Source organism: Quercus lobata, chromosome 2 (genome assembly GCF_001633185.2).
Source record: "Quercus lobata isolate SW786 chromosome 2, ValleyOak3.0 Primary Assembly, whole genome shotgun sequence".
In the NCBI taxonomy this organism is placed as follows: domain Eukaryota; kingdom Viridiplantae; phylum Streptophyta; class Magnoliopsida; order Fagales; family Fagaceae; genus Quercus; species Quercus lobata.
Genome location: NC_044905.1, coordinates 3515738 through 3543310, shown reverse-complemented (window position 1 = coordinate 3543310; position 27573 = coordinate 3515738). Strand labels below are relative to the sequence as shown.

Below are 27573 nucleotides of genomic sequence, written 5' to 3'. Positions count from 1 at the left end.
CCAAAAGAAACTCATTTGTTAACTATGGTAAAACTCATTCGATTGTGAACTATAGTAATTCTCATTGCATGTAGCAAGTACTGTCAACAAACCACAAATTTACTCTATCTTAGCAAATAGAAAAAGAGGCTAAAGCAAGGAAAAAAGAAGAATGATTCATGTAAAGCTTTATGTAGCCATTTGAATTGATGTAAGTGCTATATAATGTCTCAGTTGTAACCTTAATATAGGACAACTCATTCAGCCCAGGAAAAAATTTTTCAAAATAAAAAGAGAGCAAAGAACGAAGCATTGAAAATATTAGTTTGAATACCAAGCCACTGCATTATTTGGCAGAAAATAAGAAAAAAGACTATTCAATGCATTGAATTAAATACCTTAGAAACAAAGTTCTACCAAGCACCTATCTAAATTTGAATGCTTGAAAGTTGAAAGTAACGTTGACAAACTGCGCTTTGACCATAAGGCTTTCATTATAAAAAAAAATTTGAAAAGAACAACAATCCATCCTTCCATTATTTCTATATCAATTGAAAATCTGGCAATTGAAATCAAATCTACTGATTAAGTACATTGGCTATTTAGCAGAACTGACATCTAAGAGTTTCTTCATCCTTTAATGACTTGGCAAAACATATTTTTTTCCGATCGTTGGGTACAAACAGAATATTTTTTGTATCATCATAACTTATGATTGATACATAACAAAAAGTAGTCAATAACCAGTATCAATTAAAACCAAGATGCACAAACCATAAAGTGGCTACAAACTAATGCAAGAGTAAGCAAGGCATTTTCTCAAACACATGTTGTGCACAAAATATTTCAATGCCTTAGTTATAAATGTTTGTTATTATAAAAATTAAAAATTAAAAACAGAAAACAATAGCATGATTGTGAAGAAAAGAATTACCAATAGCAAACCACCAAAAAGATACAATTGTTTAGTGTTTTAATAACTCATGTCTATGTCCATTACTCATAGCTTTCTTTTCCCTGCAACCCATACCAACAATTTGCATTAAATAATCACAACAGAAAATCTTCTATCATTAGTAAAATTTTCTCATAATTTCTATCTTAAATAGCTCTACCTTTTCACTTTGCTATTGCTGGGATTTGCAGACAGCTTCTAAACTATATAGATTTGGTCTTTCGCTGTGCATAACAGAAAGCAGAAAATAATCTGTGGGTTACTGAAGGAGGAAATTGGAAAAGAAGCTAGGGTCTGCAACCAAACAAAGAATCAAATAAAACCCCTCAAAAATCAAGATGCTACTATTAAAGAAGATTCGGTCAAACTAAAATACAAAATAAATAGAGACTAAACATGAAACCAAAGCTTGAGATAACCTAGAAACTTTAATTAAATCCCAAAAAAAAATAAAATAATAATAATAATAAAGGTCTCATGTTAATACAAATAGAGCATAAACTGAGAATTCTTACGGTGGAGGACATCAAATACCAAAACTAAACAATTAAAAATTTGTTAAAAACCCCTTTTTAAGGGCGTTGAAACAAAGGCCAACCATTCAACCATAGCAACCCAAAAAATCAAAAGTAGATCAAACCGACAGAATTCCTCAATTTCACTCCCCCTTACGAATAACAGAACAGATAAGAGGGAAAACAAAACTTGAAAATTAAAGTGACATGATTAAGTTTAAAAGAACTAAAATTCACCTGCGATGAAAAAGGGATAAGTATAACAATGTAGAGTATGACAGAATTTTTAAAAGAAAAAATTCTTTAAATTTTAGTTCATACCCCCTTTTAAATTTCAAAAGTGCTGTTTCCCTAACTGCCCAACACTATCATTACATCCCACGGGGAATTCCATTAAGTTAAAGACATATTTTTGCAATCCTTCCAAGAAAATCAAAGTGCTACCTATCAGCAGAACAATTAACAACAATAAGAACCCAAGTTGCAACCAACATAAATTTTAGGAAACTTGCATCAAATGCCAATAAGTGTATTATTCTAACAAAAAGTCACATATCCAAGTCCAAAAATTTATTATAGCCGTCAGTAGCAACCCAAAGATAAGAAAAGAGACACCTATTAAATTGGGCTAAAAAAAAACATTTGATGATTGCTACAAAAATCATGAGCTAAAGCTGAAAGTTCAATCCAAAAGTCCTAAACTTTAGGAAACTTGCATCAAATACCAATAAGTGTATTATTCTAACAAAAAGTCACATATCCAAGTCCACAAATTTATTATAGCCATCAGTAGCAACCCAAAGATAAGAAAAGAGACACCTATTAAATTGGGCTATAAAAAAAAACATTTGATGATTGCTACAAAAATCATGAGCTAAAGCTGAAAGTTCAATCCAAAAGTCCTCCATAAAACAGGAGTAGAGTATGGAAAAAACAAATAGATGAAGTCTGACTTATCTCTAATTCCAACAATACGGTAACAATGCCATACAAACATATTTTGCAGCAACTTTAAATGAGAATGAATTTCATTATTACAACATGGTAAGAAAAAAAAAGATTTCAATTTCATTGAGACATTCTGTCAAACACTGAGGGTGATGGGGAGGATTTTAACAAAACAGACATAAAATTTTTACCAAACCTTTAATTTTCATTGATTCTAATTTCTCTGGGTCATTTTGTCAAACACTTAGGGTTGGCTTATTTTCACAAAGGATACCGATTCTTACATCATTCTCTCAACCATTATACCAGCAAAAACATGAGAAAGCGAGAATTACAGAGAGAAAAAGCAAGAAAGCTGGTGAATTTGTCAAACAAAATTGGATTTTGAATAACATATGGAAGACTTTGTATGTTTTGAATAAAAGGAAGATCGATTTGTTCCAGAAGACAATTTGCGATGTCGTTGGGTTCTTTGGATTATGCCTGTTTAGAGAGGAAAAGGGGTATGAACTAAAATTCCTAACTTGACAACAAACCATAATTGAAGAGAATATTAGAAAAAGAAATTAATACCTTTGCTGTGATGAAATTAGAGTATTCCACTTCATCTCTGCAAAGAAACTGAATGATTTAAATCCAAAGAGATGAATTAAAATATATATATATATATATATATATATATAAACGAAAACATTTAATCAATCACATCAGAATCCTATTTTCTAAGCCCTAATTTCTGAATTTAAATCTAGAACCAAAGCCAACTGAAATTATAAATTTTGAAAACGTATAACAAAAAATCAAAGAAAGAATGGGAACCCATCGGTGGAGGAATTTTTTTTATCAGAGAAAGAGTAGGAACCCATCAGCAGCGGTGTTTATGGGCGGAGGAGAATTACCTTTTGAGAGGAAGTAGGCCACAACCCGAAAATCAAAGAGAATGGTGAAGGACCCTCAAAATCAAATTGCTATCTCTGTCTCGGCGTTTCGCAGCTCTGTGTTTTTTTTTTTTGATGCGGCGGTTTTGTTTTTTTTGTAGAATAGAATCTGTCTGGGGTAGCAGAGCCACAGGTAGAAGAGGAGTGGGGGGAACGACAGAGAGAGATACGTTTGCGTTTGAGGGAGAGAAATAGGTTTTATCGGGTTTGTTTTCGGAGAAATAGTTATTGGGTCAGAAAAGGGTTTTAATTTTTTTTTTTAATAATGTTGATGTGGAAAAATGTGGGAGCTCCAAAAGCTTCGGTTTTATATATATATATATAGATTAGCAATGTAAATTTTTTATTATAAACTAAACATTGTGATATTGTACACTTGCAAAAAATGTACAATATTACAATGTAAATCTTGTGTTGCAAATACAATGTAAACCTATAATTAACCAATAAAATAAATAAATGCATTATACATGTTGGTGGTAATGGCATTCAAACAAAATTAAGGAAATATCTATTATAACATAGAAGAGTTGCATAAAACTTAGGGTTCCACAAAAGCTACATGGTGAAATAAAGAAGACAGCCCCACGAAACATACTATGTAGGCACTAAATAAGAGAACAAACTAACAAGAGAATCAGAAGAAGGCTAAACATGAGGAGACCCACCATGCCATGTTAGAGAAGATCATTTTCAAGAAAGCTTCTCAACTACTTGTTTCATAGTGGGTCTTAAATCTCTGTCTTCCTCTAAGCACTGCAAAGCCATTTCAACTAAGATCTCCATCTTACCCTTGTCATATATGCCTTCCATTTTGGGGTCCATGATATCATCAATCCAAGAAGTGGTTGCAACTTCTCCGTTCTTTATCCCCTTAACCCAAGTGGCCAGCCTTTTGTTTTTAGCTTCAACTCCAACATCTGTAGTGTCGACACCCATTATTGTGCTCTTTCCAGTCACTATCTCCAGCACAACAATTCCATAGCTATAAACATCAACTTTGGAGGTTATAGGCAGATTAAAAACCCACTCTGGAGCCATGTAACCGCGGGTTCCTCTCATCCTTGAGAAGCTTGGATTGTTAAGGGAACTTCTGTTTTGTAATTTAGATAGACCAAAATCTGCCACTTTTGGTTCATAATTTGAGTCTAAAAGTATATTCTGAGGCTTTACGTCACAATGTAAAACCCACTCTAAACACTCTTCATGCAAATAAGCTAAACCTTTTGCAGTACCAAGAGCAATTTCAAACCTTTGCTTCCAGTCAAGTACATTAGAAGAGAGATTTTTTGCCAAAGAACCATGCATCATATACTCGTACACCAAAAGCCTGCGCTTCCCTTCAGCACAATAACCCCACATGTCTATCAAGTTCATGTGGTTAAGCCTCCCAATGATGCTTACTTCTGCTAGGAATACGTCTTCGCCTTGGTAGGCTTCATTGAGACGCTTAATTGCTACAACTCTATTGTCAGACAATACCCCTTTGTATACAGCTCCCCATGCACCTCTTCCTATCTCTTCAGTAAAACCATTTGTGGCCTTTTTTAGCTCAGCATAGGTAAATTTTCTAAATCTAGTGGCAGCAAGACCATACCCTTGGTTGTCTGCATCTGAGGTTTTCCTCGTTTTGATCAGAAGACAATACACCACAAAGATACAAGTGAGTTCAAGTCCTCCCACTCCACATGCAAACCAAAGCAGGAATTTCACTATCCCCTTTTCACGATTTTTAACGTATGTTCTGTCCAATTGTATTGTACCCTCCCTTGAGCAATCTAAACTAAATTCTTTTACAAGATTTTTGTTGGACTTAAAGCTTTTTGGGAGTCTCAAATAGGTATTTTTTCCAAAATCTGGGGAATGATATCCATTCAGCAATAGTAACTTATGGAAACATTCACCTTTTTCAAAGGTGTATTGGACTGCTTTGCAATTGTGCAATTGCAAGCATGAATTTGTGCAGTCATCTAAGGTGTAATTGGTGAAGTAACCAACATCATACCCGTAGAATTCAACATTGGATAGCAGGAGAAAGACAGATTCGTGTTTGTTGTGAGGGAGATCAAATTCGGGTTCACACCCATAAGACCAATCAGGACCATATTTCATCTTGTATCCTGGAAGGCAAGAGCATTTCCTCCCAGAACCAACAACATACTTGCACAGACTGTTGGCCCCACAAACACCATTAATCCTGCAAGGTCTCTGATTGGCTTGCCATGAAACAACCCAAGTTTGCCTCTCCTTTTCCCAACTATACAATCGAATATTACCATCATAATCAAGTGTCAATCTTCTATGAAGCACTGCTCCATAGTCATTTGACAAAAAAGTAAAATCATCGGATGAACTAAAGTTTCCTAAGGAATTCAGCACTGCAATTCTACTATTGTTATACGTGGACCTTCTAGCCTCCCAGCTTACACGCCACGGTTCAGGCCAGTAAATACTAGAAACCTCAGGACCATTAAAAAGAAGGCTGAGAGCGTTATTATTGTCGAAGAAAAGTTCATAGAAACCAGAGGAATGGTTTGTCTGGCTTCTGGAGGAGACAAGTTTTGTGTTTCTAGTGAGTAACTGTTGAGGAAGAAGTGTATTTGTAGGGAAGTCAAAGCTTTGCCACAAAATAACACTTTCTGTATTTTGTAGAACAAGATTACCAGTGTTGTAGAGAGATAATTGTACTACTGAGGAGAGTGAGAATGTATTTGTGGCCCAAACAGTGAACTTACCCGCATCAGTTAAGATCAGATTGCCATTTTTGAGGAGTGAGAGCTTTGAGCGCTTTCCATTAACTGGCTGGTCGCGGTTTGCCACCCAAACTATGGTGCTTGAGTTGCTAAACCATATGGCAAAACAAAAAGCATTTTCACCAACGGAGTAAAAGCCAGCAGAGAAAATGTTATCTGGTGAAGTTAAAACATATTGTGGTCTCTCACTGAAGAGAGATGAACCTTTGTTAAATGTTGAAGATGAGAATGGAGTAAATAATGTCAGAGAGAGAAGCAACAAGATTATAGTAGTCATGAATAAGAGATGGGCTTGGGAAACAAAGATGCGTCTCTTTATTTAAGGACCAAAGATACGTGTGAACGTACGTACGTAAAAGCAAGACTAGTTCCTTGCTCTAATTGATTTGACGAGTAACAGTAATACTAAAAGCAAGACTCTAGTTCCTGGCTTCTTTTACAAGACTCTAATTGATTCTGTGATTGTCTGGCGGCTCCAAATTCCGTTGCCTACGATACCAACTGGTATCTCTCTCAATCTCTCTCAATCTCTCTCTGTATTTAAAATAGTGTTGTCTAGCTGTGAGGCAATTCTAAACTTGCCGAGATTCAATTTGTGGTTGTCTGTGACTGCCATCTTCATTAAGAAAGAAAAATTTGTAGCTGTCAAATTTTGTTACAATTTTGAACTTACTATGTTGTTTTTTATTTTTTTATTTTGGCAAACAAACTTACTGTGTTAGTGTGTTGTTGAGTGATGTATGACTATTAAAGATAGTGTTATTAAAACTTGAAAGTGAATATTATATAATAGTGTTGTTTATCGTAAGTTGATATGTTAATATAAAGCAAAATTAGCTAGAAAAAGCATTCATGAAAAGCATTTTTTTAAATCATAATTTATTTACTAAAATTTTTATCATATTTAACTTAGTCCCCTAGAAAAAATCCCTGACTCCACTACTGAAAATAAGAGAATAGAAAAATTAGTTTGTCTTAATTTACAATTATCTCTCTATAACACTAGTAATTTTCTTTTTTCTTTTTTCTTTTTTTCTTTTCATTTTTCATTTCTTTGTTATGTTGGTACCATACAAAAATTTCCCACCAGCTTAGAATTTAGAGTTTCTAGAGACTAGAATTACATCAATATGAAATGTCACTTTCATCCATTAGGTCATTCGTTGTCCCACATAATTGTATCATACCATACTTCAATTCTGAAATTTATATTGAAGGAGTTCGTAGGGATCTTCCGCTTGTAAGATTGGTCCAAAAAAGTCTATTCAATTTTGGCAAAGAAAAGAGGCATGATATTCTAGTCAATAACTCGCGAGAGATGCACGTTGAAAAAAAAGTAATGGGTCTGTTACTAGGGTTGTTAAAGAATCCGCCCTACCCAATCAATAAAAAGTATCCATCCCAAACCGACTTTTCAGTTTTCTATTTTAGTAAAAAAGTCAGGTTAAGAGGTGCTCTTAGAGCAATTATTAATAAACTATTTTAAGAAAATTTTGACATTACTTTTATGAAAAATATAAAAAACTGTTAAAAAAATTAATGACTTTTTACTTTTATCATATAAAAGTACCTAAAAATATATCATAAACCAATACTTTTAAGAAATACGTTAACTTACCATCAGACACTCTTAGTGCAATAACCATTCCACAAGTATAAGTACTTGTGGCGTGTGGGGAATAATACCCGAAACAAACTTAAAACCTCACCGATCAACCAAAGATCAAGTCAAATGGTCCTAGAACCAATGCTGAAGTTTGACCAAAGATTGACCAAATTTGATTGACTTGACGAAATTTCACAAGATTTGATTGCTATATTCTTACATTATGACCATCTGATTGTCAATGTACTCCACAAACACAAATATTTAACCACATTCTGCCAATCCAACAATCATATTTTGGATCTCAATCTATTGCATGATGGTCATGTGTCGTTATACCCACCCACTAAGAAACTTTGGTTAACCCTATACCCACCCACTAAGAAACTTTGGTTAACCCTATTCACACAATCCGACCATTTAATTAAGCTCAAATTCGCCAAAACTAATATATTACCCCACTCTTTCAATATAATGGTCAAACTTTGAATATGAGTTTGACGCATGATGGATGCATGTTGTTGTCTTATATATCAATAAAAACTACCAAATTAATAACCAATAATAACTACTAAAAAAAAAAATTGTGTATTTTATTTGGCAAAACCACCCCATTTGAAGGGGAAAAAAAATTCCCCTTGACATCCCATTAACATTTTCTTGATGTGTTGGTCACGTTCTCCTAATCCAACTATTTGATCAAGCTCAAAATTCATCAAAACCAATATTTTATCCTACTCTTTCAATCCAATGGTCAAATAATTTGATCCTATTGAGTGGTCATAGACCCAACTTCAATGGTTGATCATGTTTGACCAAATATTGATCAAGTTTTGCAAACTTTGACTACTCATTTTTCACAATCTGACCGTCTAATTGATGTTATTCTTCGCCAACACCAATATCTCACCACATTCTTCCAGTCCAATGGCTGGATTTTGGATTTGAGTCTAGAGCATTATGGACATGTGTTGTTGTACCAACACACCAAGAAATTTTGATTGGTCACATTCTCCTAATCCAACCATTTGATTGAGCTCAAAATTCATCAAAGCCAATATTTTATCCTACTTTTTCAATCCAATTGTCAAATTTTAAATTTGACTATGGCACAAGATGGATGCGTGTCATATCTGTCTATAATGAAACTTCAATCACTAAAAATATTTAATACTCTACTAATTAAGAGAGTTATACACTATATAAGTATTACTAAGAATCGAGAATATGATCTGCAAATTACAACCAAGAACTTATAAAATGACCTCGAATGGATTTGCGTATGACTTTTGACTTTACCATTTTAAAACTTGAAAACCAAAAAAACCTTAAAACACTGATCAATACCCAAAACCCACTTAAAACCTCCTTGAACAACCTAATTTGATCAAATTCAGTGGTCTTAGAACCAACTTTGAATTTCGACCAAAGATTGACCAAGTTTAATAGACTTTGACGAAGTTTCAGAGAATTTGACTACTCTGTTCTCATAATCTAACCGTCTAATTATCACTGTAATTTACAAACATAAATATTTCACCACATTCTACCAATCCAATGGTCAAATTTTGGATCTCCATCTGGTTTCATGATTGACACATGTTGTTGTACCCAACCACTGGGAAACTTTAATTAACCCATTAACATAATCTGACCATTCAAAATGGCTGAAATACACCATCAAAGCTAAGAAATGACCGAAACACCCATAAACTTCTAAAGTGATGAAAGTGCCCCTAAAAGCTTCAAAATGATCAAAATACGTTTTACTTTTGAAATGACCAAAAAAGTCCTCATGTACTTGCTGGGTCTTTTTAGATGTTTTTTTGCTGTTTTCAAAATTAAGACAAAATTCTAGAGTTTTAAGACAAAATTGAGGAAAATTTACCATTCAAAGTAAATAATCATTTTTATAGCCATATGTATGTTGGAAATCACTTTTATTGTGATAGATTTACCTTACCATTGTTAATACCTTTTGTTCTTATGAAAAATTTAATTATTAATGACAACTACAACGTTCGTTGCAAATAACAATGCAATATATAGTAATGGAAAAAACCATCAAACACATGAAAAACAAGAGCATGATCTCCCCCTTTTAAAAAAAATTATCAATGTTGATGGCATAGGTCCATCGCAAATATTATTTACTAAGAGGGATCCAATTCCATTACTAATACATTCTTTCTGTTAAAGCAAATTAACTTTTTATGATGGTTAGCATGTTCATTGTAAATACAAACTCATTAGAAAAAAAAAAAATTAATTGTGATGGATAAATATCATCACAAGTGTGAAAAGTAAGGGGGGAATTTTACCATTTTCGATGGCTTCATGTTTGTCGCTAATACCATTTGTTTTTTTTTTTTTTACGATGGAATAATGTTTGTCGCAAATAATAACACCATAAAAAATATATATTTTGTATTTTTGATGCACAAAGGGCATCACAAGTGTTAATAGAGCTGATGGTGTTTCTTCTATCGTCGTAAGTAATACCCTCTTTTATATTTACGATGGAAGATTGTTTGTCGCAAATACTAACAGCATAAAATATATAAATATATATATATATATATTTGTATTTTTGACGTACCAAAGCCGTCACAAGTGTTAATAGTTCCGATATTTTTTCTTCAGTCGTCGTAAATAATACTTTACTAGTGATGAACATTTTTATGCCGTCGTAAAAAGTAAGGCGGGAACACTTCCCTCAAAAAAAAAATCACATAAATGTTTCATCCATAGGTCATTCGTTGTCCCACATAAATGTTTCATACATAAACTTCAATTCTGATTTTTATATTGGAGTTTGTCGTGATTTTTCGCTTGAAAGATTGGTCCAAGAAAGTCTATCAATTTTGGCAAAGAAAAAAGGCAAGATGTTCTAGTCAATAACACGAGAAATGCGCATTATTTTTGTTAGTTTCTAAGTAATTAGGAACTAATATATTAGAACTCTATTTTGTAATGTTGTCAAACCATAATCAAAACAGATGTTAGTTTTGTTTAGACTTGCTCAAAGTATAGGTCTTTTATATAAAGTTGGAATTGAGTTAACTGCAGAATTGAGTGTGCAATTCTGACTGGCTCGATTGATCGAGAATTAGACTCGATCGATTAAAAGTCGGACAGAATGTTTTTTTAGCAGAATTTCCAACTCAGCCCTAAGCCCATATAACGTGTAGGGTTTTATGTTTTGCCCTAGGTATAAAAGGGAAACCCTAGCCATGTTTTTGAGGTTGCTCTGCTTGCTATGTGTGTGAATCTTCTATGAAATCTGAGAGGTGGTTGCCTTCACACATGCTTAGGATTATCAAGAAGGAGATTTCATTGAAAGCATGATGATTGTTTAGTTGCTACAATAAGAGCTTAAAGATACACAAGCAGGAGTGCTTGTACTTGCTGGGAATCCAAGAAAGAAGGAGTCCGTGGTCTCGAAACTTGCACGTGGTCGTATCAGTAAATTTTCTACATGAGATAGCAATAAGATATTAGTGGTCTAAGTCGCTATTGTATAAATTTCGATTTTTTCATAGTGGATTTTGTTTTACCTTGAGAATAGCTAGGTTAAATTCTCCCCAAGTTTTTACTGATTTGGTTTCCTAAGTCATCATATCTTTGTGCTATTTATTTTCCGTACTTTACATTGATATGTTTATATGATTGTGTTAACCTAGATTTAGAATTTGGACTAAGTAATAACTTCGTTAAATAACTAGGTTAATCTAGTTGTGTTTTTAAGGGGTCTCAAAACAAATAATGGGCCTGTTATGATGACTAGGGTTGATCAAGAATCGGCTCCACCCAATCAATAAAAATCATCCAGCCCACATTGAGTTTATAGTTTCCTACTTTAATCAAAACTTCAGATTATTTAAAAGATAATAATGAAACTTTTATTAAATTGAAAGAATTTGGAAAGGATAAAAAATAAAATAAAAACCATTGTAAATAGTAAAGTTTGTTAAGGATCATGTCGAATATACATCTGTGAGTGAAGTCCCACTTTAAACAATAATGATAAGAGGGAGTGGTTAATAAAGCATAGTTGAACCTTAGACTTTAACTTTAGGATTAAATGATATCTCAATATGTTATATTAACTAATTTGTAATCTCATGCATATGCATGGATACACTTAAAGATATACAATAAGATGCATAATATAAGTTCTACATATATAATTTAAATACTATTGATAGTCTTCTTTATATTTTGTTAACTCTTTAAAAAAATTTATTAGGATATTATTAGGTATAAAATGTAAATTGTCCATGTTATTTTTTTTAATTATTGAGAAACACTTTTTTTTTTACGATTCATTTATTCTACACTCTTTGGTTTTTGTACTTAATAACTCACTTTGATGAATATTTATGATGTAGTCTCACATTTGATTCTAAAATTAAAAAATAAAACTCTTTTAAGAATAAATAACTTAGGACACATGGCACAAAATTGAAATTTTAATTTTGATTCTAATTTAAGTTTCTCTCAACTACACCTATTATTATATATATCAATTCATCAATTGGAGTCTTCTCAATGTATTATCTCCTAAATTGAACAAACTTAGGTGTCCCATAAGTTCCCCAAGCCCTTTCTTGGATTCTAACATCATCAGCAACATAATATTTTGTTCATGTTCATGCAGAGATTGAGATTTTAACCCTTGATTAAGGACAAGTGAGCAAGACCAGGGCAGCCATGGAAAAAAAAATGGGGCCTTCACTTTGATTCTTGTCCTAAACACATCCTTTGAGTATTTACACATGAACAGTAACAAAATTATCCACGTCACTTTAACTTTTCCCAATAAATAATTTATTTATTGACTCACCAAGTTAACAGAGTTATTTATTAACACAAAGTAAGATACGAGAAACCCATCGTACTTTCCGAAACTGTTATTCACAATCCAGGATCTGAATTTTTGGGAGATTTTTATATTGCCCTCCACTAGCCTTCTTCATTCACTTGCTCTATCTTCTTTACGGAGTCATCTATCATGAATTCCATTCCATGATCGTAATATAACTATATAAGTATATAACTACTCCCACCTTATTGCATATATAATTAGATAAGTATAAATTCCATCAAAGAAAATAAAATAAAAAGAAGAAGATAAGCAATTTTAAAAGATAGTAGACGAAAGTGTACGAGAATGTCTATTTCATTCACCGAACTTACTTTTATCTTGTTTTAATTAAGAAATGATTATCTCTTAAAGTCTCTTCTCCCAAGTCGTTTGCCATCGATTATATTGATGACCCCGCCTCCTCCAAATTTGGCTTCTTTGACACTCTTTCTTGTGGTAGTGACAAGAACAACAAACTAAATAATGAGATTTAATCAAGTAAAATAGATGTGGGACACGCACTAAGTCTCTTAGAGTCTCTTCTCCCAAGTCGTTTGCCATCGATTATATTGATGACCCCGCTTCCTCCAAATTTGGCGTCTTTGACACTCTGTCTTGTAAACGAGAACTCTCAAATAACGCACTAAGAGCATTCTCATTGTAAAAAACACCTAAATATGGAAAATAGAGAGCACCGTTCATCAAAGTTATACAATAGCACCTCATATATCCGGTTTTTTATTTATTTATTACTGTTCAAAATTTACAAAATGCTACAGTTTTCTTCCAAAATTAACAATAGAATTGGGGCACTTCTATTTCGAATTAAGTTTGTGTCAAATGCATTAGTACACTGGACATGTTAAGATTCAAATGCATATCCAATTTTGAACACATATCTAAATCCCAACATGTCTGATGCATTACTGATGTTGTGGTTAGCAAAGTTCCATCATCATGGTGTCGTGGTGGCAGATTGACTTGATTTGAGAGTGGATTTAATTGGTGTTGTGTGGTTGTTGAATTCGATTTAAGCATGGATCACATTACTGGGTTCAAGTTGTAGGCTGGGGTTATCGATGATGGCAGATTGGGGATGGGTTGTCATTTGTCAATGGTAGTGGGTCGGGCTTGGAAGTTGGATGGTAGATATTGGTGGGTTGGGGTTGTTGGGCTGAATTCAATTCGTGTGTTTGGGCTAAGTTCAATTCAGTTTAGCTACTAATTTGTTTACAAAAAAACTTTATTACTTGAAACCCATAATAGAAAAATGATTTAAATAATACTTTTTTTTTCTGAATATTTAAATAGTACTAGCTATTAGCATTTTATGCAGAGCAAGTGATTTGATAACCTCACCTACACAGAAAGAGGAAGCAATAGTAAAATTTAAAAAATGGCGTATAAGATTCCTCAGGTGCTAGTCAACCGAGTCAAAATGACTTCGTGCTAGTTAGGTGAGCCCGTTAAACGGTTTAGAACAAAGGGTCCACGAATTATAAAACCCACTTGTATACTTACAAGATTTGATAAGTATTTGTTGTTTCGAATTTTGACCGCAAGGCAATGGTTGGGCTTGGCCCAAAAGAGATCCCATAGTGGGCCCAACTAACAAGGTATTATGCACGTTCAACCTAGCCTTTAAGTTTGGACAACCAACTTCCAAGCTACATTTATCGTAGGATTATCCACGATGAAGACACATTGCACACTACACATCTTTCCACTAAAACTCAACTATAGTTCTTTATATTTTCTAATTAATTTAAAACATTTTATTGTATTGATTTAGCATAAACATGGTTATTTTTTATGGACAGTTAAATTCAGTGCATTTATATTTTTGAATTGTATCTAAATTCTGTCCGCAAAAATATAATTGTATCCTTTAGTCATTGAGAGAGAGAGAGAGAGAGAGAGAGAGAGAGAGAGAGAGAGAGAGAGAGAGAGAGAGAGAGAGAGAGAGAGAGAGAGAGAGAGAGAGAGAGAGAGAGAGAGAGAGTTCTTATTACTTAGCTATAGAAAATATAATTGATATGCATTTGGCAATTTACACTTCATCATCAAAATTGATGTGGAGAAGAAAAAGCTTGAAAGAGATAGAGTATGCGTTTAGGTAGAAATGATTATACCCAGCGTCTGCGTTTCCGGCGTGAACTTGATAGATAGTAGGAGAAGGGAGATGTCAAATTCAAACCACAGATATAGGGCACTACAAAGAATATAATTACCGCTAAGCTATCACTTGAATACCAAATACTGAACAATAAGTATTACATTACATGAATTGAATTTCTTAAAGGAGGAAGGGAAAGCTTACCGGAAGCTTAATCACGTAGTTATTTGAGAGTTCTTGTTTACCATCAGCAAATGGTGTCTAAGATGTAGATTGTAATTCAATTAGAACCACCGTTTGTCAGGCATTTGGATTGAATCTTCTATGTAAAACTTAGACAGACAGACATTTGTCTTATGAACATGGCAGCGCTTGTAGGAGTAATAATTGCAACAACAACCAAAAAAAAAAATCCCCCTTTTTTTAGAAGTAAATATATAGAGAAGACATATCTATATCCCCTTTAGCATTGCTTATCACTTGGACCAAGACCAACTATGAAGTAATATCAAACTAAGAAATTGGATATCTTCTAGTATATTTGGAGGGAGGTGAAGGAGAGGGAAGGAGATTCATGATGTTTAATTAACCTTATGTAGATGTGTTTTAAAAGGAAGGGAAAGAGATTTGAATGAATTTGATGTGATAGACTGATAGTTACAATATAGAAATTGAGAATTTATAATCTAAAACTCTCAATAAAGGAGAAAATAAATATATCACTGTGCTATAAAATTCTTAGCTCCAAATCCTTCATTTTTAAGTCTCACAGGGTTAGGAGATTTGGAAGTAGAGAAGAGGGAGGGCTTCCACTTATATTTTTTAAAAAATATTATATTATCAATATTGGCATTATGATTTTAATTTATATTTAATTCTTTAAATTGAATAAAAGAGGAATATCATTGCTAATTTATATAATTTTCAATGTTATTAATTCCATTTCAGATCCCATTTTGGATCCCGTTTCGGTTTGTCTAGTGGAATGAAATATTTTGGTACCAGCCTATTTTGACGTACTGTTTCAGGATATTTTGATATTCCTAAATATATATATATATATATATATGAACACACATGTATACAACATAAAAGTTTCAATCTAAATAAGTGTTACTATTATATAAAAAAATGAATTTAATTATTTTTTTTAATTAAATAAAGTAAAATTAAAAAAATATTTATATATAATTGTCTACAAATAAAACTCACATTTTGGATCATCCTAAAAAATACAATAAATGTGAAAGTCAAAGCAAAAAATTTCTTAACATGTGAATCTTAAAACTATAATAATAAAATAAATGCTAAGTTCACAATATTTTCATAACAAATCATAAGTGTCTAATTGCTATTAGTTTTAATTTAAACCTAGAATTAAAATTACTTCTTTGTTTACCAATAATAGCTAATATCAACCTATTACTTACAATTTATTGTGTAAGTATTGTGAAAATGTTATTAATATAACATTTTTCTAATAATAATATTTTTTTAAAAAATAAATTAATATTAATATAAAGTTATAAACTATTGTACACAATGAGGAAAATAAAAATAATACCTCTAACTGACATTTGCTTTTGGATTTTTTTTTTTAACTTTTTTTGTCATCTCCAAAGTTACTCATGTGCTGGGCTTAGAAAAGTTGAAATTTGAAATCAATAAAAGAGGATAGAATAGAACTAGACTCTAGAAGACACCAGACACTCAAGGGTCAAGACAATAGAAAATAAAAGAACAAAAGACCAATCCCACTAACCAGTGGATACAAAATGGAGAAGAAGATAAAGAAGAAAGAAGAAGATGAAGAAGTGGGCAGGGACGCTGGGTTCATTCAAGCAAACGGCAGGCCGGCGTCATTTGGACCTTTACAGTTATTTTTTTTTATTTTTTTTTTAATAACAGGCCAAATCTTGTACCGGCCGGAATTTACATCTCGGCCGAAATTGTCCGGAATGGCCTGAAACGGCCTGAAATCTAACCCGAGGTGGAACGTGGGGCGATATGAAAAATTCCGGCCATTTCGGCTGGAACGGAACGGTATCAATAACAATGATGATTTTAAATAATTTCTCCTCTTTCCCATTTTAATTTTAAAACATTTAAATAAGTGGGAGGGATATCATAGTACCAATTACGCTATAAAATGAGAAAATCAAAACTAAGCATAATATGAGAAGGACATGCCATGTTAGCTAGTGATGATCATTTTTAGAGTAAAGAAGCATCTCAACTACTTGGCTCATGTTGGGTCTTGCATCTTTGTCTTCCTCTACACACTGCAAAGCCATTTCAACCAAAATTTTCATCTTAACCATGTCATATCTGTCTTCCACTGTGGGGTCTATGATATCTTCAATCCAATTTGCAACCTCTCTATTCTTTTTCTCCCTAACCCATGTAACCAATCTTTGGTGCTCTATCTCCACACCTTCATTTATATCATGGAAACTCCTTGTTGGACTAAATTCACTCTGAAGCCATGTAACCTCGAGTTCCTCTTATCTTTGAGAATGTTGAATTAGGAATGACACCTCTATTTTGTAACTTAGACAAACCAAAATCTACTACCCTTGGATGATAATTAGAATCTAGAAGTATGTTTTGAGGTTTTACGTACATCACAGTGTAAAACACACTCCAAGCAATTCTCATGCAAATAAGCTAAGTCTTTTGCAGTGCCTTGAGCAATTTCAAACATTTTCTCCCAGTCAAGTGTGCCGGCCAAGAGGTTTTCTGCTAAAGAACTATGCTGCATGTACTCGTACACCAGAAGCCGATGCTTTCCGTCAGCTCAATAACCTCACATCTCTATTAAGTTCATGTGGTTAATCCTTCCAATGATGTTACTTCGGCTAAAAATTCACCTTCTCCTTGGTTGGCTTCATTGAGACACTTGATTGCTAAAACTCGCTTATCAAACAATACCCCTTTGTATACAGCTCCGCACGCACCTCTTCCAATCTCTACAGTAAAACACCTTTCTGGCCCTTTTTAGCTCAACATAGGTAAATATTTTGAATCCCTGTGGCAGCAATAATATAGCCTTGCTTGTCCGCACCTAAACTTTTCTGGGTTCTGATCGAAAGACAGCACACCACAAAGATACATAAGACTTCAAGTCCTCCCACTCCACAAGCAAACCAGAGCATGAATTTCACTGTCCCATTTACACGGCTTTTTACATATATTTTAGCCAACTTTATCGTACCTTCATTTGAGCAAACTAAACTGTATTCTTCTGCATGATTGATGTATGAATTGTATTTGTTCTTTGGTAGTTTCAAATAGATGTCTCCTTTGAAATCTGAAGAACAATATCCATTCAGCAATAATGTCTTAGGGTAACAATTCGAAGAACCAGTATCCTCGTGATAGGTGTATTGGAATGCTTTGCAATTGAACGCTTCCAAACATAAATTCGTACATTGATCAAAGGTGTAATTGGGGAAGAACCCAAAATCATACCCATGGAATTCAACAGTGGATAGCAACTGAAAAATAGACTCATTTTTGTTGCAAGAGAGATCAAATTCAGGTTCACACCCATAACCCCAGTCATCATCTTGTACCCCGGAAGGCAAGAACATTTCCTGTTAGAACCAATTACATAATTGCACAAACTATTGGCCCCACAAGCACCATGAATCATGCAAGGCTTTTGAATGGCTTGCCATGAAACAACCCAAGTCCGCTTCTCCTCTTCCCAACTCTACAACCAAATATTACCATCGTAACCAAGTGTCAATCTTCTATGAAGCACTGCTCCATAGCCGGCTAACTTAAAAGTTAAATCATCGGATGAACTAAAGTTCCCCATGGAATTAAAGACAGCAATTCTACTATTGTTATAGGAGGTCCTTCCAGCCTCCCAACTTACAAGCCATGGATCAGGCCAGAAAGTACTTGAAACATCAGGATCATTAAAAAGAAGGCGCAGAAGGTTATCGTTGTCAAAGATCAGTTCATAAAAACCATAGGAATAGTTGGTTTGGCTTCTTGAGGAGACAAGTTTTGTGTTTCTAGTGAGTAGTTGGTGAGGAAGAAGGGTATTTGTGGAGAAATCAAAGCTTTCCCACAAAATAACACCTTCCATATTACATAGAACAAGATTTCCAGTGCTGAAGAGAAATGATTGTACAAAGGAGAGTGAGAAAGTGTTTCTGGCCCAAACGGTGAACTTACCAGCATCAGTTAAGATTAGATTGCTATTTTTGAGGAGAGAGAGCTTTGAGCGTTTTCCATTAACTGGCTGGTCACGGTTTGACATCCAAACTATGGTGTTGGGGTGTGAATCAACATGGGTCGGTAGTTGCTGAACCATATGGTGGCAAAGCAAAAGGCATTATCACCGATAGAGTAAAAGCCGGCTAAGAAAACACCATTTGGTGATATCAAAACTTCTGGATTCTCAACGGAAAGAGATGCTCCTTTACTCATAGCTTCCGGTGTTGGAAGATGAGAATGGAGCAAATAATGCAAAAGAGAGGAGGAATAAAACGGTAGTAGCCATGAACTTTATGAAAGCGAAAACAAGGGATGGGTTTGGGAAACAAAGATGTATTTCTCTATTTCACAACTTCTTTAAAAACAACTTTGACATGAGAGTGTAAATTGTGAAAAATAAAAATAGTGACACTATATATAAATGTGATTGGCTTTAAAGATCAGAATGAGTGTACTTAAAATCAAGCGGAGAATGAGTGAACTTAAAAGCAAGACTCTTATGTTCAAAAATAAATAAATTAAAGGACTCATTTCTTTGATTTTTTTTTTTTTTTTTTTTTACGTACAGTATGGCGAGGACAGAAACTAGTTGCCAGTCTTGACTGAAATAGCACTGACTTTAAGTCAATGCTATATGGAATTCCGTGACTTCCTTACAACACTGTTCTTATAGGGTAACTTTAAATTACGTTTTTAGTTATAAATCATAATATTGTATAAAATACATCATGTAAAATAGTATCTTTTTGCCAAAATGAATACCAGCATCACATCTTTATAAACTAAGAATTTTCTAAAGATATATATAATCATTTGTCTAAACTCTAAACGAAAGCTTTGTCTTTCTCTTTGGAAAAATTTTGTCAACTATATTATTTACCAAAAAAAACATTTATCTTTCTCTTTGCCAAAATTTTGTTTTCTTCTTCTCATTTTCCTTTTCTTTTTTTCTTTTTTTTTTTTTTTGAGAAATTCTCATTTTCCTAATTAAAGCCAAAGATTCTAGACTTTTTTGGTCCAGGATGGATATATATTGACTGAGCGAACGAAAACGAATAATAAAAAAGAACTACAGTTCGTTTTTCTAGTCTACCCCTAATTAACTATGACGTACTCATTTCCTACGCAGTCACTAACATCTTCCGCAGCACAAAATCCTGGAGAGGTTTTATTAACTAAAAAGATCAAGCCTTTTTTTTTTGGGAAAGCAAGCCAAAAGTTAATAAAAGTAAGGTTTTCAAATCCGGACCATTCATTGAATCGTAAAAGAGAGAAATTCAAAATTTTTAAAATCGAACCAAAGTCGAACAGCGGTCGAACTGTGATAATGTCATAATTAATTTAATAATTAATTAAAGCCTAAATATATATATATATATTAAATTTATAAAACTAGCAAAATTAACAATATATCTATATATGTGAGGGAAATTTAATGATTTTTAAGCATATATTTAATAATTAAATAAGAAAATTAATAAAATAAAATAATAACTATGAAAACATTAAAATTTTTGATTAATTTTTGAAGTAAAGTTGAATATCTTTGAAGAATTTTAATTATAATTTTTTTATTATTCCTTGTAAGAGATGGATAATTTAATTAAGTAGAATAAAATTATGTTAAGTTGTTTTTATTAAAAAAAAAAAATGCTAAGGGGTTCACGGTTCTTGCCACCGGTTCTTGCGGTCCAACCCCGGTTTTAGGAGTTCATGGAATTAACAAAAAATCCGGTTCTTTATGCTTAAAAAACTAGTTTCATCTCGATTCTAAGTTTTCATGGTCCAACCTCCCGGTCCGGTCCTGGTCTAAAAACCTTGAATAAAAGAACAATATTAAAATTAATACACAAATATTCACTAGCTTTTCAGTACTTGAAAAATAATAAATTATGAATGTAGTAATATAAGTTTTTCTCAATAATATCTGTTATAAGATATAACCAAAAAAAGAATTCACTGAAACTGAAAAAAAAAAAAAAAAATTCATTTGTATCACTTTTATTATATATAAATCAATAAAAATAAATCAAGTGTAGACACTTTTTTTTATTTTTTAAAAATCGTTTTTTATACTTGTTAAAAAAATAAAAATAAAAAATAAAAAATAAAAAGAGAGAGAAAGATTATGTCTAAAGAATAATTGAAAAATAGATAAATAAAAGTAGTTGGAGAGAGCAAAGTTGTAATTATAAAGTAAAAATATAAACGTATTGTATTTTGGATTCAAAATCAATATACGTTAAGTATTTAATCTATTACTCTTTTGAGACTTTAAATTTAACTTATTTTTCAATTTTTGAAACTTCAAGACTTAATTTATTACCTTTGAAATTATACAATTTAATTTTTTTTTTCTTATTAAAGCTTCAATTTTTAATTTGTTCATTTTTAAAACTATAAGGTTTAATTTATTGCATTCTTGTATTATAGATTTTAAATGTAATCCTCCTTTTTTTTGTGATAAATGTTTCTCTTGTGTCTATTTAGAGTTTTCGGATTATTCCTAACTTTGAAGACTTCATTGTTTTCATTTTATTTATTGGCAAGGCTTTGGCTCAATAAGTTTAGGGGCCTAAGATGAAAATTTTAAGTTGGGCTATTTTTTATATTTAAATATTAATAAATAATATGTAGTTAACTTTTGATACAATTTCTTTAAAAAGAATTTATTCTTCTTACTATTTGAGATGCAAAATTTCTAATTAAGTGTATTCAAGCTCACCTAACACAATTTATAAGAGAAAATATTTATGAATAAATGAAACACAATTTATAATAGAAAATTACAATTTAACTAAAATAAAAGTAAAAGTATAGAACAAAAGAACTTGGATTTTATGTACAGCAAGATTGCAATTTTACTAAATGCTACAATCACTTTATACCTGAATTCACTAATTTGGCCAATTTTGACAGCTAAATAGCTAGAAATCAATAAATGATTTAAAAAAATTATGCTTTAATGTCAATTATGTATATTTTTAGCTTGGTATTAGACTCAAATTCATTGTTGTGTCCAGCTTGATAACAAGGCAATGGGCTACGAGATATGCTTGAATGCTTCACTATTGTGAGATGGTTGAAAATTAAAGCAAGACTTCGTTTATCGTTTAGGGTCAATGTTTTTAGTGTTGGTAAATTCCATGACTTTGTAACTGTCAAATTAAGTCGGTAATGAGTCTATGAAGATCAGACCGTATCCAAAACAGACTATGCAGGAAACAACTCAAAGAAGTAAAGTCTAACAATATTCGACTGCCCTTCAATTGAGACTCAATAGGTCAAAGTTCAACAGCCATTCGATCGAGGCTCAATCGATCTAAATTGTGGCCAACGTGTTTTAAATTTTCATAAGGTCGTCTATGCTTAGAATTCCTAGCACTAGTTACTTCCAGTATATGAGGAATTACTTAATTTGCATGATTTTCTGAGAGGTTGTCGTACCCTAGAGATAGAATCTATACAAGCCTTATTTTGTTCATTTTGTGAGATCAAGATTAAAAGAAAACTCATTGAGTAGTAAATCTAAAACACATAGGACACAGTGCTGTTGCTGTGAAGCAAATCTCCATGAGATTATTTAGAATAATCAAATTTTAAGATTTAATAATTTAAGGAAAATGTTAACGTATGTTTTAAGGACATTTGCTAGTGAACCATTTTAAAAATTTTTTTATGAAAAAAGAAAAACAATTAACATTTTGGCAACTTTTTCTATTTTCCATAAAATTTGGGTCATAACTTTCCTTAAACAGTGTGTTAACAATTGGTCTATGGATATCCATTAACCAGACCCATAATTTAATAATATCTCTAAGCCTTGTTCGAGATGATTAAAATCAAACAAGTAGATTATAAGGATTGGGTAAGTGTTTGATTCAAATTTTAACTATTGGGCATTGGGCCAAGCTTGGTCCAAATGTGAGCCCATAGTGTGCTAAATCCAAGATGGTAATATACACGTTTCACCTGGCACTCTGCTTTTAAAAAAAATACAACTTTATACCGCACTTTTTAAAACCGCCACTTTTTCAAAAAGCACAGTTTGAAAAAGCTGAACCAAACTCATCCTTTAGTCTCATATTATTTCTATGTTAGGCTTTCAGATTCAAACTATCGATTAATTAGATGTGTTTCTCTCTAAATCATCTTATTCTTATAGTGAACACACTACACTCATATATAGTTGATAAATAAAACTTGTTACACACAGTCATTTTTTGAGTTGAAGACAGAATTTCAGATTGACATCATGTCTTCAACTCACAATTTTAGTTCAAAAAATTGATGTGTGTAATAGTGTGAAACAAATACTACCATATAGCTGATTATGGAGGTAGGACACTGGTGACAGAAAACAACAATTTTACCAGGTCCAGCAAAAGTATAACCGTAAGTTTTTTTTTTTTTTTTTGGCTGAATAACCTTCTTTTTTTGCACCCCAAAAAAAAAAAAAAGGCCCAAACATAAGCTACAACAAGGAGGAAGACCTAAGCCCCTATCTGTCTCTTTCCAAAATCGAGAAATCATAAGCTCTTTAACCCTTTATTCATCTCTCCCAGTATGCATATATCTCATTATATGTATGATTTCTTATTACTTGTTTTTCATTGTGTATATAGACTAGCAAGCCTTACCTCCATTTTTTTTTTCTCTTCTCCATCTTGTTGGAGAGATAAACACCTTGGGGAGCTTCTTTGAACAATTAATATAATATATAGAGACACATTTTAACACAAAAGGCCTAAGCCAAATGGGTATGTGCTTGATTATGTTATATTAATTAAGCATTCTTCTCATCTTCATTCAATGTGGGACTTCACTCACACGTGTAACCTAACAACCTCCCCCTCACATGTAAGTCTCTACCTCTCTGTGAACTTCAAGATTTCTTTGTGGGCCGTAAACAAGTCCTACTCACTCCACCTTACCTAATGGGCCTTTCCCTTCACTAGTGCATCATCCATGGGCTTCCACGTGTCAACCATGCACGTATTTTATCCTCCATGGAAACCTCACACTTCATCGTTGTCTAGCATAATTGGTAATAATACTTCTTTATTGGGCCTTTTCCAAGATCGTTTGTGTGGAGCTTTATGAGCTTGTTTGGTGCAATATACAGTCCCCACTCCAACTGCAAAAGGGACCTACCCTGCTCCATTTGCGAAAAGGCTTCAAGTACACACATCCCGTTCCCGTTCCCGTTCCAACTGCGAAAGGAATCTTGTTAACCTTGCCTCCTTTGCCCCATACCACCATGGGTTTTGATACCACTTGTTGAGGAGATAAACATCTTAGGAAGCTTCCTTGAGTAATTAATATAACATATAGAGACACACTTTAATACAAAAGACCTAAGCCCTATGGATATGTGCTCAATTATGTTATATTAATCACTCATTCTTCTCATCATTATTTAATGTGGGACTTCACTCACACATATAACCGAACACATCTTCCAACAACAATCGAGATAAATAGCTCTTGTATTTCTTGGTCATAATGGATAATATCATTAGACATAAGTATGTCTAGTACATATAAGCTCGGTTTTATCAAAAGCTAGTAATTCTTCCACCACAAGCGGTGGTTCAACAAAAACAACAAAATTATAGGAAAGATGTACTTCAAGGCAAGTGCATCAACACATTTGTTGGCTTCCCTATAGACATGTCTAACCAACACACGCTTAGGAGGGTTGCCAATAGGTTCTTGCAATCTTAAGTAACTGCTCCATTAAGAGATTAGCTGAGTTATTTTGCATGACCTATACAATACTAGATGCATCCCTCTCGACTATGATCAGTAATTCCTAAGCCATTTGCTAATTAAAGACCATCTTTGAGGGCCCATAACTTAGCCATATTACTTTATATATATATATATATATATATATATACAAGATAGAAATTCTACTCTAACTTAATCTGAGGATAAATGTGTGTAAAACTCTCTCCTGAAGACTTAAACTCCGGCTCTTGTCTTCCACACCCCATTAGCACTTATACTTGTGGAGTGACTAAGGGTGTGCGGTGATAGCTCAACTATATTACTAGATGTGTGTCCTATGGGATATATATTAATAGCTCTTGTTTGTGGTTGTTGGATGACTAAAAATTTAATTAAGAGGGAAGATGCAATTAATTAATATATAAAAAATACCAAACCGTTACATATTAAAAATTGTATTTCATACACGCACGAAATTAGAGAAAAAACTAATGAGAAAAACAAAACAAAGCAAAATATAAGAAGACCACCATGCCATGTTAGTGTTGTCGGGGGCGGTTTTTGCGCGTAGCCACTTGTCTTTCATTGGAGGTGTGACATTGCTAGGCCCAGATTTGTTTTGGAGAGTTCAACCCAAAACTCGACATTGGGCCGCATAGACCAATGGCTTCCGGTATATTTTTAAGTCTACAAAATAGATAAAACCCAAAATTTTAGAATCATGATAATGGTTGAAATAAATAAATAATATGCTTAGCATGATAGCTTTGATTAAATGGTGAGTTGATACGTTATTATTATGTATATTAAGTGATGTCCAATATTATAAAATAATTAATTAGGTATCAAATGTCTAACAATGGGATGAGTCCAATAGTCCATGTCTAGTTGCGGTTCATGGTTCATGTTCAACATAATAAGATATGTCTAGCAATGGTCCATGTCCAAATAATATATGTCCAATGGTAATTCATTTCCAAAAAAATATGTGTTCAAGGATGGTTCATGTCCAAATAATATATGTGCAACGGTGGTAGATCGATTTATTAATATGTATGTTCATTAATGAAGTATTAGTGAGATCATGTTCATTAAATAGTGAGATGATATTAAAATAAATTGCATCCAGCAGTACAATAATAATGAATTAACATGTACTTAATAATGTAATCTTGAAAATAGAGAAATTTTGACTTATCTTGACAGTTTGCAGCTCCAGCCATAGGACAGCAGTGGACTTATGACGTTTCAGCAGCATAATAAAATGAGTCCAGCGATACAATGTGATATTATGAGTCCTTCCGTAGTGACTTCATGATTGAAGGGGAAAAATGGGTGCAACTAGAGGGAGAGAGAGCATGTCCAGCCATGTGCATAGGTTGGTTAAGTTTATCCCCTTTCATCATGCACTTAAATGACTTTCCCCATGTAATACTCTTTTAGTTTTTTAGTCAAATGCGAGTGATGCTACCTTCCATGAAAATGACTTTTAGTATTACAAGTTTTTGCCTTTCATAGGAAGGGCTTTTAACATTATAAATATGTCTTCCATAAGAAAGGGTTTTTAGTAATAAGTTCTTGAAAAAGTGTTTGATATGTTTTAAGATGTGTGGGGATGGTGAGAAATATATATATTCGTGAGATATGGTGTTTGTAATATGTATAAGAATTATATGTAGATACTTTGTTGCACATGGCTCTTGTATATGTACACTTTGTGAGACATGGAGTTTAAAGATATATGAGAAGTATGTATGGGTATTTTGTGAGGAATGTGTTTGTAAAATATATGAAAGTATGAGATAAAATAATATAAAGGTTTAATGTAGTAAAAGCTACTACTAGAGTTGTTTTTTATGTTATGACATTGGTTATGTTGCTTTCTAAGAATGAAGATTTTGCATGAGAAATAGAGAAAGAGATGGAGATGTGTTCATGAGCAGCAAAGTGATGATATTTCAAAATAATGGAGTGTGGGAAAGATGGGTAATGGATAATGGTATTGTAATATGTGTGTTATGTTGTTATCTATGAAGAGGGATTTTGTAAGAGAGATGGAGAAGTATGAAAATGTGTATGTGGCAGTCAAATGAATGAAGTTTCAGAATAAGGGGTCAGAAAGGGCTGGATCAGTTTGTCTTTTAGTGTGTAGCTTGGTCCTTTTTATATAGAGCCAAGCTATGTAACTAGATCAGAACTTAGTTGAAGGGAAAATTAGCAAATAAGGAAAAGACCTTGACAAGGTAAGTGGTTTCATTAGAGGGATTTTGTTTTTTAGCTAAAAAAAGAAAGTTAGAGACTTTAAGGCTGATGTTATAGCTGTAACAGCTAATGTCACAGCTAAATGATATCATCCAAATGACATCTTACTTGGAGGAAAAATATTTGGCATTAAATTCATGGTTTGGCTAAAGATGGTAAGATAATCTTTAAGGGATCCTTCTATTTCTGGTATTACAGCTGGAGCTACTGTAAAATATGCTGAAGCTGTTTCTGCTTCTGCTGGAGCTGTTTCTGCAAAACAACTTCTGCTAGAGCTGTATGCAACTTCTGCTGGAGCAGCTGTTAGTGTTTTTGGCTAACTTTCTTCTTTTGGAAAATTATGTGTTTAGTTCATATATAATTTTGGTAAGTAATAGACTAGTTGGTTGATATTTGATGAAGTTTTAGAGATGTAATTATGGTTTTTTTGTATTTTAACCAAATCTTGGAGAGTAAGGAGAGCATTTAATGCTAGATATGAGATATTAGTATATATATTTAACCATGTGCTTGGAATATTTAGATGATAATAATATATATTATATGAAATACTATTATTACATTTTTAAACTTATATTATATAATGAACATTAATTTTTATGTGAAGAACATTGGGAGTTTTATCATTTTAAGTGTTATGTGATATGAGAGGCTTACCAAATGTTACCTAT

The 27573-nt window shown here is 32.8% G+C and overlaps 1 protein-coding gene, 1 long non-coding RNA gene and 1 pseudogene across 3 annotated transcripts; all 3 read right to left on the bottom strand.

Annotated features, from left to right (window-relative positions):
* Positions 1-578: 578 nt before the first annotated feature.
* Positions 579-3387, bottom strand: LOC115978078. 2 transcript variants are annotated; one of them, XR_004088637.1, is made up of 4 exons: positions 3297-3387; positions 2971-3007; positions 1095-1158; positions 579-996 (listed from the first exon to the last, which is right to left on the bottom strand). It is a non-coding gene; the product is annotated as an uncharacterized LOC115978078 (long non-coding RNA). The 2 variants fall into 2 exon arrangements; XR_004088636.1 differs by lacking the exon at positions 2971-3007 and having other exon boundaries at positions 3297-3381.
* A 641-nt stretch (positions 3388-4028) lies between these two features.
* On the bottom strand, positions 4029-6368 carry LOC115978077 (putative receptor protein kinase ZmPK1). Its single transcript, XM_031100102.1, has one exon. It carries the CDS (start codon positions 6363-6365, stop codon positions 4029-4031), a length of 2337 nt encoding a protein of 778 aa, XP_030955962.1. The 5' UTR covers positions 6366-6368.
* Positions 6369-16875: 10507 nt separating this feature from the next.
* Positions 16876-19193, bottom strand: LOC115957551 (annotated as a pseudogene).
* Positions 19194-27573: the final 8380 nt, after the last annotated feature.

Excerpts from the sequence above, each read along its gene's own strand:
- LOC115978077 (XM_031100102.1), bottom strand. The coding sequence starts at position 6,365 with ATGACTACTATAATCTTGTTGCTTCTCTCTCTGACATTATTTACTCCA.